The sequence below is a fragment of the Gracilinanus agilis genome, chromosome 6 (assembly GCF_016433145.1).
Source record: "Gracilinanus agilis isolate LMUSP501 chromosome 6, AgileGrace, whole genome shotgun sequence".
Taxonomy (NCBI): Eukaryota; Metazoa; Chordata; class Mammalia; order Didelphimorphia; family Didelphidae; genus Gracilinanus; species Gracilinanus agilis.
The window spans coordinates 88,191,750-88,207,698 of record NC_058135.1 but is presented as its reverse complement, the minus strand read 5'-3'; the positions used below and the strand labels follow the sequence as shown (position 1 = coordinate 88,207,698).

Genomic DNA, 15,949 nt, shown 5'->3' with positions numbered 1-15,949 from the left:
TTTCCACATATAATTTATCTAATTTGGGATCATTATTATTTTAAATGGTTACCTCATACAGCCATCTATGTAAGGATCCCCAATTTCCTTCTTGACAACTGAATTAGGTACACCGAGATCCAAAGGCTTTAAGATCTTAGGTGTTTTTGTCCTTGACCATTTGAAAATAAGGTATTGATAATTGTGCATAGTCACCTGCTTAGTATTCTTTTCTTTGCTATGAATTTTATAGCAAAAAGAAAGGGAAAGTCTTCTCACTTAAAGCAAACATATTCTTATGGAAGGTTTCAAGAACTTTATAATACAAAAGGAAAATTTATCCTAGTGCATAATTAACTTCAACTTTCTTCCACATTGCCCTTGCTATTCTAGAAATGCACATCTTTAAAAATAATTTATATAGATAATATAATTTTCAGTATATCATAATACCTTATGAAATTATTTACTTTAGTCAATAACCAACTTTAATTACATAGCTGAATACTAGCAACAAAACCTTGTATTGTGTAATAAAAACAGGCCCTGATAGTGAATAAAAATTGTAGGAATGATTTACTGCTTGCTCCATGGGGAAATAAGTTCATAGCATAATGCCAAAGGGGATGGAGGAATGAATGAATAAATAAGTGGTATTTCATACCAAATACTTAAATTATGATTAAGATCAATGTAGAATTGTTTTTCCTTCTAAAGGACATACTTCTAACTTTGTTTTCCTTAAATAATAGCTGAACCTTATGTAGCTCTTTAGAGCTTATAAAAGTACTTTACAATTGTCTCACTTTATCCTCACAACAATTCTGGGAGATAGGTGCTATAAAAGGTGAAGAAACTGAAGCTGACAGAGTTTAAGTTACTTGCCCAGGTCACACAGCCTCCTAAGAATCTAAGGATTTGAAGTTAGGTCTTCTTTACTTTTATACTAATATTGTTTTCCTCAATGTTCACAGTTTTTTTTTTAATGAAAAATATAATGCTTTTATATCTTTAATATGAGATGGAGGAATAAAAATTATCTTTGAAATCTCTAATGCTTTGGAAAACTCTAGCATGTAAAATGACAGTGAAAGATTCTTAATTTAAGGGTAAAATGTGGCTGTAATCAACATAGCTATGATGCGTTTTTTTTGTTCTAGTGGGATAAAGCATTATCAGTTGCACCAGGGGTCTCAATGAAATACTGGAAGAAGTTAATGCAGAGGTAAGACAAAATATATGAAGAAATTATGGTGTTTATGTAACAGTTAGCTATGTAACAAAGGACTGAGAAGCCTGCAGTTTCTACTTTTCTGGGGAGTTGGAAGATGGCCACGATGAGTGATCACTTCTTTTCTCTCCTACCTTTAAGGAAGACATTGGGCTAGAATTATATCTATCTAATACACATCAAATATTTGAATCTAGAGGTGTCATTCTTTGGTGGGGTTCAGGATAAAAGCTAAAGCTAATTCTGCTCAAGCCGTTCTCAGAGTTCAGTGGTTTCTTTCCTGGAACCCGTCTAGGAAGTTAATTTTCATCTCTGAGGTTAAATTCTATGAAACACTATTCAAATAATTCACATATCCAAGTATGAGGCGATTAATATGGCTTCATCTATTGGATTATTTGAAAGCTGGTACAAAATGCTCCTGGAATATCAGTAGGACCTCACTGATAATCAATCAATCACTTACCACTGTGGAAAGAGGTCCCACGCTTACTGAAAATGCAGTTGTCCGTTCCATGAAGTTAAGGTAAAAGGCAGGAATCATCATTCACTGTTGGCTTGATTTTGAAAATACCTACTCTATAAACCCAAGGAAATTATCCTTGGTGCCCCTTCCTCCTATCTCTTTTCTTCACTCCATGAGTGTAACAGAATATATTGATGCTATAAAAGGATTCCTGTGGATCCTAAAGATACTGTCTTCCCCTTTAGGAAACCCTTTAATAGCATGTATACTTAATAGCATCCTAACAAGATTTCTAAGAAGGATTGCTAGCAAATAATACCAGATAGTAATAGATCTACTTAGTGAGACCAGTTAATTTGGGTTCTGCCATCATTTAGTGAATGAACCATTAGTCATGCCTCTGAGGAACAAGTAAGAAATCCATTTTTCTACTCTTGGTTATTGAGCTGTAGAAAAATCACAGGCTTTCTCCAAATTAAAAAAAAGAAATTAAACAAGTTAAGGCTGACACAAAATCTTTAGTTTCCAGTTGCCATGGGAACTAAAGTATTACTACCTACTCCACTACTTCCAACTTGCTGTAACAGTGATGAAAGGCTGCAGGGAACAGAGGCTCTTTTTTCTGGTTTTGCTTTTTTTTTTTAACAGCCAAATGCTAGAGCCACAGGTCTGTGTTTTCAGAAGTACAACCTCTAGGACCAGAGTATCTCAGGCCCTTCAGCCCTCACTAAACAACTGTAGGACAGGTCAGTGGAGGTCAGTTTTGCTTTAGGAAAGCTTTTTCTTAAATCAGCAAAAAGCATTTAAAACATTTATTGCTCTTTGGGCCTTAAACATAACTACAGGAAAATGATCTATCGTTTCAAGTTTTCTGTTCAGGTTGCTAAGTGGAATATGTTACTAATCTTCAACAATATTACTATACTGGCAGGCAATTAATGGGCACTTATTAAGGGCTTATGGTTGCCAAATGTTGTGCAAAGTGCTGAACGTAGAAAGGCACAAACTGTCCCTGGCATCAAAGAGCATAATGGAGAGGATAAACTGAATATCAAAGGGTATATACATAATGTATCAAAAATTACTTCAGCTAGGTGATGCTGTGAAAAGAGCGCTGGTCCTGGAGTCAGGAAGACATATCTTCCTGAGTTCAAATCTGGCCTCAGATACTTCCCAGCTGGGTGACTCGGGGCACATAACCCTGTTTGCCTCAGTTTCCTCATCTGTAAAATGAACAAGAAGAGAAAATGGCAAACCATTCTGGTATTTTTGCCAAGAAAACTTCAAATGGAGTCATGAAGAGTTAGACACGGCTAAGACAACAGAAAAGCAATGAAAAAGAGGGTCAAGAAGTGTTCAGAATGAGATTAGGGCAATGAAGTGGTGAAATGGATAGAGAGCCAGGCCTGGATACAGGAGATTCACTTAATCCCAATTGTTTAACCCTTATTCTTCTGCCTTGGAACTGTACTTAGTATCAATTCTAGAGAAAGTAAGACTTTCAAAAAAGTCTTTAGAACTGTCCAAATAGATACCTATAATTTAACATTCATACATGTAATTGATATATACTAGTTTTATCCTTTATATGAAGAACTGTGCTGATGTATGCTGGAAGTACTATGCTGGACAATCTTTTAATTTTATCTCACAGCTCCTCAGGGAATTTTCTAATACTAAGTTTTTAAAGCAGAACAGATTGTAGTCTACAGTGGTAGGAGGAGTTTTTTCATCCTACAGAATTCCCTACAGAATGAAATCACAGGTATCTTCCCCACCTACCCCACCCCCTTCCACTAAGAAAGAAAAAACTTTCTTGGTATTCTGCAGTACTTCAGAATAATCATCGTAAAATATAAATTATCATCATATAGTAATATAGGAATAGGTAGTATAAGAGATTTGGCTGATTCAGTGCTAAGCCTGTACCCAATCCTCTCTCTCTCTCCTCTCTTCTCCTCTCTTCTCTCTCTTCTCTCTTCTATCACAAATCTATTCTTCTATCAACTATCCCGATAAACTGTTTATCTGTCATTTGCTTCTTCATCATAAAAGGAGAACTTCACAGGTCTATCCTGTCTCTCAGAGCCACAACTACTCTTGCAACTTTTCCCACACAATTGCCATTCTTTCTACCCCTCTTGTCTTCTCTGGGTTACCACTCAACTTGCTGCCATTTCCCTTTTTTCCTACACTACTTGCACTCACCATTTTTTTTTAATTCAGTTCTCATTTCCTCTACTTTCTGTGTTCCAAGGTTCTGTTTCTTTGTTTTTTTTTTTTTTCCTCCCACCAGTCAATCTCAACATTCCCTTGAACTTCAGGTTTTCCAATTCATCAAACTGAACAATCATAGAGCTTTCCTGTTGCTTCATTAAGTTCATTTCTAGTTTTTTCCCCTTTTTGTCTGCTCTGCATTATTAGCTTTCCCTGATTTCCATTACTACTTATCAGTTACTTGGAGAACTTACTAATGGGTGAAAACAAAGCAATCAAAAATAAATAACCTAGAAACCCAACAACAGAAAGAGGAACAAGTGACTAGCCAAAACTCTTAAGGAAATGTGCATCTATAGAATATCATAAATGTTGTTTATTACCCAAAGGATATTGATTACTCTCCTGAGACCATGTTTATGAAATCTTCAGTGTTATAGGTCTTTTTGATGAGGATAAAAGGGAAGAAACTTTCAGAATGAAGTTTCCCCCTAAATTCTGTTTTCATTTCCAGATTTCTTACAGACCAGTGAATTAGCCAGGTTTTTAGCTAAGATGGAGTCATTTCAGAACAGTGCCTTCTCCTCTCAGATTCCCTTTTGTCCGTTTATGTCTTATATGTACCTAGAATGTACGTTCCTTGTGTTTTGTGTTCCTTTGTGCCCCTAGTATTTAGCCCAGTGTCTAGCACATGACAAGCACTTAGAAAATGCTAGCTGGTCAACTATTGAAAAGGTGAGGGCTGTGCTTCAAGACAGCAAAGAAGTGGCCATTGTGTCCATCATGTTAAGGATTTCATTTTGTATCCTTGAGAAAGACAGGAATCATTCTCCCTGATATCTTCACTGCCAGTGGATTGGTAGTTCAAAGACAATTCACAAACCTCCTGTGGGCTTTCAGGCACCTTCTAGCTCATCTGTGACTCTTTCTTTTGACATGGGAGTGGGTAATAATACAAAATACAGAAAAATTTCAATTCTGACAGTCACTTGGGTGAGCATGGGCCCATACCTTTTCTGAGCCTCAGTTTCTTCCTTTATAAAATGGAGGTGATAAGATCAGCAAAACTTGTTAGTACCACATAAAAATCATGTAAATTTAATTTATTGTTACTTTTGTCATTGAAGTATTTGATTTTTTAATAGGAGAGCAAATCAGTTAATCCTGGAAGAAAATGATGACGTCATCCCATACTGCATAGCTACGGGGGATATAAAAAAGCTAGTTAGTTTTTTTACTTCAAGAGGTCAACTGAAAGAAGCCCTGCTTGTTGCACAGGTATGACAAATGATATAACTCTCATACACCATGGCAGAGTAGTTGATTATTTTAGGGAGTAGGAATCTGGATTTTTATTTTAAACCCTTGTACTTCAGTGTATTGTCTCATAGGTGGAAGATTGGTAAGGGTGGGCAATGGGGGTCAAGTGACTTGCCCAGGGTCACACAGCTGGGAAGTGGCTGAGGCTGGGTTTGAACCTAGGACCTCCCGTCTCTAGGCCTGACTCTCACTCCACTGAGCTACCCAGCTGCCCCAAGGAATCTGGATTTTTAAGAGTTATATGTGTGAATATATACAACGTATGTGTATATATATATATACACATATATACATATAAATAAAACCCAGTGAATTGCTTGTCAACTCGGGGAGGGGGAGGGGAGACAACATGAATCATATAACTTTGGAAGAGTTATATATAAATTTGTTCCTGGAATAAAATAAAGAAAAAATAAAATAAAATAAAATAACATGTATATATATATATATATATATAAAACATGTGGATGTATAAAACATATATAATCTAAAACCACATATGATATATACTATGTATCACACATACACATACTATGTATCACACATACACATAATATATATGCATATATATTATGTGCATGCATGAATCTGTATACCCATACACACATATATGTCATGCACATGTGTTTTAGGTATGTATAGAGTTTTTTAAATGAAAGTTTTTTTATAAAATCACTTGCCTAAAACTACTTCTGTTAGTAACATGTAGGCTTAGTAACATTTTGTTATCATTAACTCTTTTTAAAAATTCTTACTTTGTCTTAGAATCGAAACAAGTATTGGTTCCAAGGTTCCAAGGAGTGGTAAGGGCTAGGCATTTGGGGTACATGACTTGCCACATAGGTAGGAAGTATCTGAAGCCACATTTGAACCCAGGTCCTCTCAACTCCAGACTTGGCACTCTATCTACAAAGCCACCTAGCATTAACTTTTGAAAAACAACTTCTCTCCTCATTTATGAGAAACATTATGGCATGTGGAAAGCCAGGCACAGAATCAAGGATGACCAGGGTTCAAGACCTGCCTCTTAACCATACAGCCCATTTATGATGAATACATTTACTTAGACTGTCAGTGCCTCAGTGTCTCCAAGCACCTCTAAGACTCTAGATGTTACTGTTATGAGATGCAGTAGAGGCAGTTCCTTATGCCAATGACAAAGCCACACACCTCCTAATAAAACTTCACATTATAGAATATGTTTCAAACAAGTAATTATAAACTGAAGTATACTTTTTATGCTATTTAATTCTAAAATAAAATCTTCTAAAGTTATCAGCTGTTTCAGCAATGTTAATTTAATTTCTAGGCTGCTTGTGAGGGAAATATACAGATTCCACAAGTGTTTGTACATAATGGATCTTCATATTCTGATGGAATCAACATGGATGACAACAATGAGTGAGTGATGTACATGTATAAATATGGAGTTGTTGTTGTCATGGTCATTTATTATTTCTTGGCTCTGATCTTCACCCTCTTAGGCACACAGAGAAAGGGGATGACCTCTACAGCTCATTAGAGTTTTCTCCTCCAACTAGTCCTCTTGTAAAATCCTATGAGGGTGAAGTGCTAGCAAAAGGGAAGCAGTCTGTACACACTTGTATGCTGCTGTTAGGAGAGCCAAAGATTTTGAGGAATAAGAAAAGCAGGGAACTTGGAGAATATACGAAGAATTTGAGATTAATAAAGAGGTGATTGTGTTTTTTAATATTGGGGCTGCCATTTATTCAAAAAATGGCAGAAAGAAATTTTAGTTATAAAGTAGGAATGTAAGTAGGGTTTTTCAACTTATCAGTGTCCTCTGTCATCAAATAATCCCTCTGTATTTCTTATATTCTCCATTGCCATCATCACTGCCGCCACCACTGATATTAACTAGTCCCAAGTACCTTCAAATGCCTGTAGAATCACAATAGATTATTTAAATTTTTAAAGTTATGGGATAAGAGGTCTAGAGTGTGAAGCTATCTCCAGGCCAGCACCTTCATTTTACAGAAAAGGAAACTAAGATCCAGGGAGATTGTCCCTTGCCAAGGATACACAGCAATAAATATTTTTTAGAGAAGTGTGTGGATCCAGCCATTCAGGAACGTATTTTGAAAATTTCAGTGTGAGCTTTCATATCTCAGCTATCAACAATGCTATTACAAGTCATGATTTGATTCATTGTTTTATTGATGTGTCTAGACTTAAGAAGGTGATGGAAAAATGTTAATAATACAGATTTAACCTAAAAGCACATGAATAGTGTACTATAGAGACATGAATATTATTCATCATAGCCTCTTTACTCAGGCTCTTTTCTCTAAGTCTTATGGATCTTGAGTTGGAGAGGAACTTAGAAGCCATCAAACTGAATCTCATCTTACAGATTAGGAAACTATGGCCCTAGTAAATGTTGCCTTGCCCATGCTCACTCAGAGAATACTTTCTGCCTATCCACTCTACCCATTTAGGTGCTTTATGACTATAATTATCTAGATTTCCTGTGAGAGTCCTGATTTCAATTATTCTGACCCATTCACAAAGCCATCACATGTTAGGGCTTCATAAAGTTTAAATAAATATCATATTTGGGAACATGGTATAATCCCTTGAACAAACTGTTCCTGTGGGCCTTGATGTTTTCAAGGAAATGTAGTTCATAACTTTCTTAGATGCTGGCTTGGTGGTTCCCAAAAGTTTTATAGCCTCAAAACAAAACTTGTTTAACAAAACTTTAGCAGAGCCTTTGTCGTACAATCTTTTAAGAATAAATGTATGTGCCTATTACAAACATATGTTATAAATAGGAATCAAATGACATATATTTGATTAACAAAGAAAGAAAAGACTCTAGATACCAGCACTTCTTTGGCTTACTTTAAAAAAGAACAATCTCCAAGACCTCCCTATTGTAACTTTTATATTGCCTGATTACCCAAAATGCATTAAATCTAACATGAAAAGGAGCATTTATCTGCAGGACTGGTGGTGCTAGATGATTCCTGGACAGAGTCAAGAAGGGAGAATGTTAGGAGAGGCTAGGGATGACTCAGAAAGAGTTCTGATGTCCAGAACCCCTGACTCTGGGCTTAAAGAAACTGAATTCAATATGGGGCATGGCACCCAATCATTTTGTGGTTTTTGGTGGTTCTTTTTTCAACCTTGAGTGGCCTTTAGGAAATCTCAAAATACATCTAAAAATAGCTCATGAACAGGTTTCTATATTACAGTGGGAAATGGGTCATAGGTCCCATATAAATACTCAAGTTGGCAATTTCTATCTGATACAGGACAGTTTAATTATGTCCTACAGAAAATGGAAAAAACAAAATAAATCAGTCACAGAAGTCAGAAACAGTCAATAAGATTCCTCTTTCCATTTTCTTGAGTTGTTGTATCTACCTTCCCCTGAGAGTGAAGAAGGACTCTAGAGTCATTGCATGACCCACTAGCTTAGACTCTGCTTTAGAAGGGAAATTAATTTGGGGTTGATATAGTAGCAACTTCCTCACAGTGTGTCACCTCAAAACACATTCATATGTTTCTTGCATTACCCTGCTAGCTTGAAATGGAAGTTACTGGCAAGGTAACCCTGAGACTGATACTGCCCAGGAAATGCCCCCACACACACGCACTTAAAAGATTGGGTTTTAAGACTACACTGATCTTTAAGTTGGTATGTCCAAAAAATCCAACTCCCACTCCCCATCTGTTGAGGAGGCCAGGGGTCAGGAACATGGGGTCCATGAATTCTCATACTGGGACCAAATGGATATAAACACATGCTATAATCATGTGCCTCTACCCCAGGGCAGCCTTTTGCTGCTCCCTAGCAGAATGTTTTACACTGTGGCCCATTCTTAGCTCTCAGTTCTAAAAGAAGGTTCCCTTTTACTAGTCTAGCACAAAGGGGTGGCTCAAACCCATGCTAATGGAGTCAATCAATCATCTTTAACTTCCTCTCCCCTGGGGTGCCATTTGGCAAGATTCACCTCCTCCAGGGATCAAAGAGATCAAAGTCCCAAACAAAGGCTCCCCTCCCTTCCTAAATCCATCTAGTTGTTTCACTTCAGCAACTAGATCTGGTTCTCCTGACTCCCAGGCCAGCATTCATTCTGCCAGGTTGTTGAAATTTGAGGGCAAATCCTTAAGGGCAAACAGCCCTTCAGAGCATTGGCCCCTGCTTTCCTGACAAGCAGTGAAGCTGGGAAGATGAACAATCTTGGAAGGTAAAGATTTAAAGATAAGGAAAGTCTCAGGGAGGGATAGATGAGCCAGAGGTATTCCCAGTAAGCTCTGGCTCTCTATCTACCCTGTCTGTGGAAATACTTATAAGATCCTTAAAATGCTCTACTCTGCTGCCCTTCACAAAGTGACCCTTATCAATAAAATGAAGGAATGAATGCCCAAGACAATCAAGAGGCTCCCTCAGCAGAAAATTACTCTTGCTTTCCCATTCACTCTCTCATTATTAGCTTCTCTTCTGCCTTCCCTCCAGGCCCCATTCCTTCTAGAGAAAGGGAAAAGAGCTCTAATTGTCCCTTACCCTTTCTCCACCCAAGAGCAAATGCCCTAACCCATGCCCCATCTTGGGTACCACTCTGCCTCCAGGACTATCTTGACTTAGCTACTCACTTATATCACATACATTTTGGTACAGAGGAAAGATTACTTGACTTGGAGTCAGCCAAGAGAAGTTTTGAGTCTCTCTTGACCCTGGACAAGTCCCTCCATCTGTTCGAGCTTCAGCTGCCTTATCTGGGATGTTGGGGAAGTCTTTTGATCACCTTAAAGTGCTATGTAAATGCCACCTATTTTTAGCTACCCAAAAATAACCTGTGCCATTGGAAGATTGTTTCTGTCTATGCCTGTGTTAAAGTTTTTCTCTAGAGTTCTCTTCTTTTCTCCACAGACTCTTACAGAGGGTCAGTAAAGAACTGGCGGAATGGTATTTCCAGGAGGGACGGGCAGTGCTAGCAGCATGTTGCTATCTTGCTGTAGATAATATTGAGGTACAACATTTGTGCATTTCTGTAATATGAATTAAAAGCCAATTACTCTTTTATATCAGAAAATATAATAGTCCTCAGGAAAAAATGTTTAAATCTCTTTCATATTCGAGGGAGCTATTTAGTACATTATACTTAAAGTCATTTTCGACAACTACACATTGCTTGGTTTGTTTGCTGCATTGCTATAAGAATATGGACTTTATCAGATAACATTATTTCTTTTATGATTTTTCTTGACATTGAGGCTAATAGTATCAGTTTATTTTTTGAGCTATTTGAGTTGTTGATATTTAACATTTATATAAACTATTCATAAAAAGTTAACAAGAAAGCTATTTGACGAGGGACTATTTTTGATTTTAAAAAAAAGTACCAATGGTACCTTAGTGTAATCTGCCTCTGACACTAAAGCCTTTTGTGGCTATGCCACTTTCTCAGCTTCCTTTTTTCAATCTCTTTCTTTAAAGAATATAACTAATCTTGCTTAGTTCATAAGGCTCCTGATAGCTTATATAAGACTGAAATTGTGAATGTACTTTATATATTTGGAGGGGATTGGGGGGAAAGAATAGTTTACCTAGTCAGCATCTCTGGTACTGAAGATAATATTTTCTTACTGAGCCAGCTTGCCATGGCAAACCTGATTCGTGGAAATGAACTTGAGTTGGCTGTCAGTGTGGGCACCGTCTTAGGAGAGGATGCAGCACCAGCAACCCATTACGCCTTAGAATTACTAGCAAGAAAGTGTATGACAATTCCAACATGGTAAGGATTTCTAAATCTCAAGGATTTTCATCAGATCACGTCAAGTATTTCTAAAAACAAAAACTAATCGTCATCAGGTACTTTGGGTAATAAATATGCAGGAAGAATCTCAGCTTTCTTCTTCTCCAAAAAGAAGATCATGGGAAAGCAGTGTCTAGAAATGAGAATGAATCAAAGATAAGATGATTGGGATGGGTTATGATATTAAAGTAATTGGAACTTATTTATTTCCATAACAAAATCACATATTCAAGCTACTCTCTTCACTAATAGTCTCAATTCCAAACCTCTTTCAGTATATTAAACCTCTTGCACCTATAAAGGGAGGCTTTTTTCTTCTGTCCCATGTGGATAACTAAAGGTACAGGGCATTCTTTTGCTTGGTTCCTCAAAATCAAAAAAAAAAAAAAAACTCCAGGAGGCTACAGAGCTACATTTTAGACCTTTGGATCCAGATCAGAGGAACTCTATGCAAAGCATCTGCCCTTGTCCTCAGCCATTTTTCAGGCTAGGAATAGAGGAAAGGAGATAAGTTTGAGACTCTGCCCTTCTGCAGTTATTTATGGGACCAGGATATATATATAATAAAAAACACTACAGATATTTTAGACAGACTCTAGACAAGAGCAGCCTCCTTTCTTGAACCAGGTCTCCTCAACTTATTCTAGCCCAAGCTGGGGCCTTTCAGAGGACCAGTAGCATATGGGGTTATCCCAGAGCCAGCCTCTATGAACACTCATCTGAGAACATGCTCACTGGATGCTAGTTTTCCCTTGAGAATAACCAATCATTCTACTTTGACTGATATTATAATAACCACTCAGTAAGTATAGCTTTCCCCAAGAACAGAAAGAAACCAATTTATAGTATGGTTCCTCTGAGTAATTATTCCCAAATTAAAGAGAAAGACAGGGTTAGTGTCAATAACTGGTATGAAGGGATGGTAAAAGTGTGAAAGATATGTGAAGCTAAATGAAGAGTAATAAAATATTCACTTGCCTATACTTTTCCTTTCCAAAGCTATAGCTTTGATCTCTAGTTACCCATAATATAATACATTGAAAAGCATACCATTTGGCATTATTCAAAGAAGTGTTCTTAAATTATTTATTATTACCTTTCTTAACATACCAAACTATATTATTCAGAGTAATACAAGTTATAACTGACATAGAAGATTTCATACATGAAAATAAAGCTTATTACTTTATAACCATACCTCATCTACTAAATTACCTCTACCTCTCCCATTACTCATATGGGTACTACTCTACTTGAGGTCCTCATCACTTTTTATTTAGACTCCCCCAGAAGCCTCTTGTGTTCTCCCTCTCCAGTATACACTACATATAGAGGCCAAAGCAATTTTCTGAAAAACAGGACTGTTTGTGCTATTCTCCTACTCGGGAAACTCCAGGATTGCTTCTGTGGTCATAAACAAAATTTTTTGGCTTTTAAATCTTGCCCCAGCCTACCTTTTTAGCCTTATTCTATATTGCTCTATCCTGTTGTGATCTATTACTATTCCTCACATATGTCACTTCTTCCCCTCTCCCTAAAATGCACTTCTGTCCTCTGCATCTTAGCATTATTCATTTCCTTCAAAGCTTATCTCAGTTCTACCTTGTCTGGCAGCTGCTAATGCCTTCCCCATAAAGTGATCTCGTCAATATTTGGTCTACTATGTCAGTGTTGTTTCCCCGACTGAATATAATTATGCTCCTCAAAGGCAACAACTGCTTAATGTAGCCTGGAACATAGTAGGTACTTAATAAATGCTCTTTGATTAACTACTTGAATAAGTCTCAAAAAATCCCTTCCAATTTTCCAGTTGTATTTTATGTCATGCTTGCATATACATATATTCTAGTGGAAGTTAAAAATATAGTAGGACTAGAGCTATATTATGAAACATTCATTTGAAGTCAAAGTAATTTCTGATGAGTGACTGTAATCTTTACAGCTACTGGAAAAGCCTGAATGATGAAAGTACACCTTTAGATGAGCCTTCATATGACAGAGAAGATGAGAATATAAGTGTAATCATTGTTAATAAACCAATAGTATTTGAGTTTTTTCATATATTTTGTTTAAAATGAAAATTTTGATTCCTCTGGGTATTCACTATTATTTCAACATCTTCTTTTTAGCTTTCCATTTCTTGGATACAGGTATTACATAGTTTTATAAGGCTATGACTTAAATAATAAACTGAAAAGCATATCATTTTGCATTATTCAAAGAAGTGTTCTTAAATTATTGATATTATTTTTCATAATAAAAAAGCTACATTAAATTTAATTAAATTTTCTTAATAAAAAGCTACATTATTCATAGGAATAAGGTTTAACTGAAATAGAATCCAGTCATACATAAAAATAAATCTTATTACTTTATAACCACACCTCATCTAGTAAATTACCTCTAGTTACTTATAATAAAAAATGGCGGTGTGTTCTGAAAACAAAAATTAAGAGTTTTAATTCTTTGTGTAGTCTTAAACAGATCAGTAATAATTTATCATTGACATGTCTAATTATCTCAAAATTAAAAGTTAAAGTACAGTTATAGCTCATTATAAACCCCATCATAAGAAGTAATTAAAAGTAATTTCCTTGTGCCAGCAGGTTAAAACTTAGGGACCTTTTTTTAGCATGGCCGTTTAGATGTTGACACATCAAATGTCATTTTCTCAACCACTGTGGAGTTTTTGTAACTTGCTATGGCAAAAGTCATGGTTAAAAGTGGCTTAAAAACTGCTACTGATTTAGGCCATAGAGACAAAACCATAAAACAGAGGATATGGCACTTTGGGGGAAAAAAAACCTGAAGTATTATTCAATGAGTAGCAGACAGAAAAGGAAATTTTCATAATTTTCTCTCAATATAACAACTAATCCTTTACTGAATGATTTGTATGATTTTGATCTATGAGACTTTGCTCAAAGTCTATCATCAAAGAAATCTTTAAATGAGGCCCATTAAAAATTCTGCTGATATGTGACATGTACATTATCTTAATTTTTTAAAAAAATTATTAAATGTGACTAACATAGATAAAAATGTACAGGGTAAAAATCAGCAAAGAAAATAGAAGCTCAAATATAGAAGCTACAAGATATTGTTTCCCCTGCAAGAAGCCAGGAATATCAGTACACTAGATATAACTTCATTTTCAAATATAGTGTTTGCTTCCTCTGATCCATCATTAAGTTTACCTATGTAAGTTTCATAACTGCCTAAGGAATCTATGATGCAAAAAAGGTTAAAAATCTCTGGTTTGAAATAATGCACAATTATATTGTTCTAAATATTAAGCTATGCTATAATAAATTATAATTTATCATTATTTGTTATTAATAATAATTCTGCATGCCATAACATTGAAAATCTTCAAACTGCCTCCCTAATAGAACATTTACTAAGATTAAAACAAATATTATTTGAATAGCTTTGAGTTTAAAAGGTGCTCTTTTTATTTCTTCATTTTCTAGTAACTGCTTATAAAATAATAATAATAATAATAATAATAATAATACAAAGACAGGAAGCAGAAAGAGGAGGAAAAGCAAAGAACCTGAATAATAAAATAATAATGATGAATACTAATGTTTGTATAACTGAAAGTTGATTATGCATATTTCTCAAACTGTAATTTGTTTTCTGTAATAGATAGCTGAAGCTTTCAAAATGTGTTTCAAAAGGAATTTGTATTTTTTAAAGTGTCTAAAATTGTAAAGCTTTCAGTCCAGTTTTGTATTTTAATCAACTAATAAATTTGTGCATCCAATTTTGTGGGTCACTAAATGAATTTTTAAAAAGCAAAACCTATCAGTTGCATCCCTTGGTTTTTTGGTTGGTTCATTGATTCCTTGAAAGTTTATACTAAGTACCAGAAGACTGGAGGTGGCAAAATTTAAATAGTTGTATATTTTCATTCATTTAGCATGCCAGATATTTCTAGTTTTCTCATCTTGAATGCAAAACAAAAGTGACCATGATTTGACTTTAAGGAAAGTTGATTAATCAACTGAATGCAAGAAGAGGGTCTGGGACTACTTGATTTGGTTAGCAACTTCAGCTCCCTAAATAAAGTTCTTAGTTGATACAGTCATATCCATAGTAACTTAAATGTTATCTTGTAGCTGTGAATCATAAAATTTATAGGAGGAGGAGGATGACATTGATGATTTACACTTAGATAAGGAACTCTAAGATTAAGTTTAAAATTTCTACTTGATATGTAAATAAAATTATAATTTTGAAATTTTTATGTTTTTTTTTACATTTTCCTGAATAACTTTTTCCCTTTTGTCATTTGAAAAGGGACTTGGCTACAGACCTTCTCATGAGGATTCCTAATAATGAGTCACACTTAGTCAAACTTTGTGCTTTCTACCCAGGATCCACTGAAGAGATAAATGACCTACATAAGAAGGTATACTAATGAATAAAGATTCTTGATGGACACAGAAGCTGCTATATTTAAATTCTCTTTGAGGTTAAGAAACTGTAACATATAGAGAAATTAAGTCAATAATCCCAACCAAATTAGAATAGTTTTCTCTTAATTCTATTGACAATTAGAAGTAGAACAAAAAGGTCATGTGGCATAGTGGGAAGATGGCTGCCTTGAGAACAAGAAAAGTTTAGTTCACATTCCACCTGATACATATTGACTCTCTCAGTATAAATCCCTTAACCTCATCATGTTCCCAGACTACCTCTCTAAGCCAATAAATTGCAGAACAGTTGCCTGTTTGCATTGGAAGAAGGGTTTTCCTTACTGGGATCACCCTGTCCCTATGAAATCATATATCCATATAAAAACATCTTGAGCCCTTTAAATGAATAAATTTTAATGCAGACATGGTAGCTGGGCTCATACCTAAACTAGTTTTTAAAACTGTTTAGGAAGACCCAATAGGAGGCTAAAAGCTGCTTCGCTCTTCATTCTAGGACTTTTCTCAG

The 15,949-nt window shown here is 35.6% G+C and overlaps 1 protein-coding gene across 1 annotated transcript in view; it reads left to right on the top strand.

Annotated features, from left to right (window-relative positions):
* The window catches only part of WDR17 (WD repeat domain 17), a 77,414-nt gene that overhangs the window by 50,622 nt on the left and 10,843 nt on the right, over positions 1-15,949 (top strand). The window contains exons 15-21 of the mRNA XM_044681667.1: positions 1,140-1,204; positions 5,039-5,171; positions 6,523-6,614; positions 10,114-10,213; positions 10,839-10,978; positions 13,129-13,149; positions 15,305-15,416. Coding sequence (XP_044537602.1) covers positions 1,140-1,204; positions 5,039-5,171; positions 6,523-6,614; positions 10,114-10,213; positions 10,839-10,978; positions 13,129-13,149; positions 15,305-15,416 — 663 coding nt within the window. The remainder of the gene's footprint in view (positions 1-1,139; positions 1,205-5,038; positions 5,172-6,522; positions 6,615-10,113; positions 10,214-10,838; positions 10,979-13,128; positions 13,150-15,304; positions 15,417-15,949) is intronic.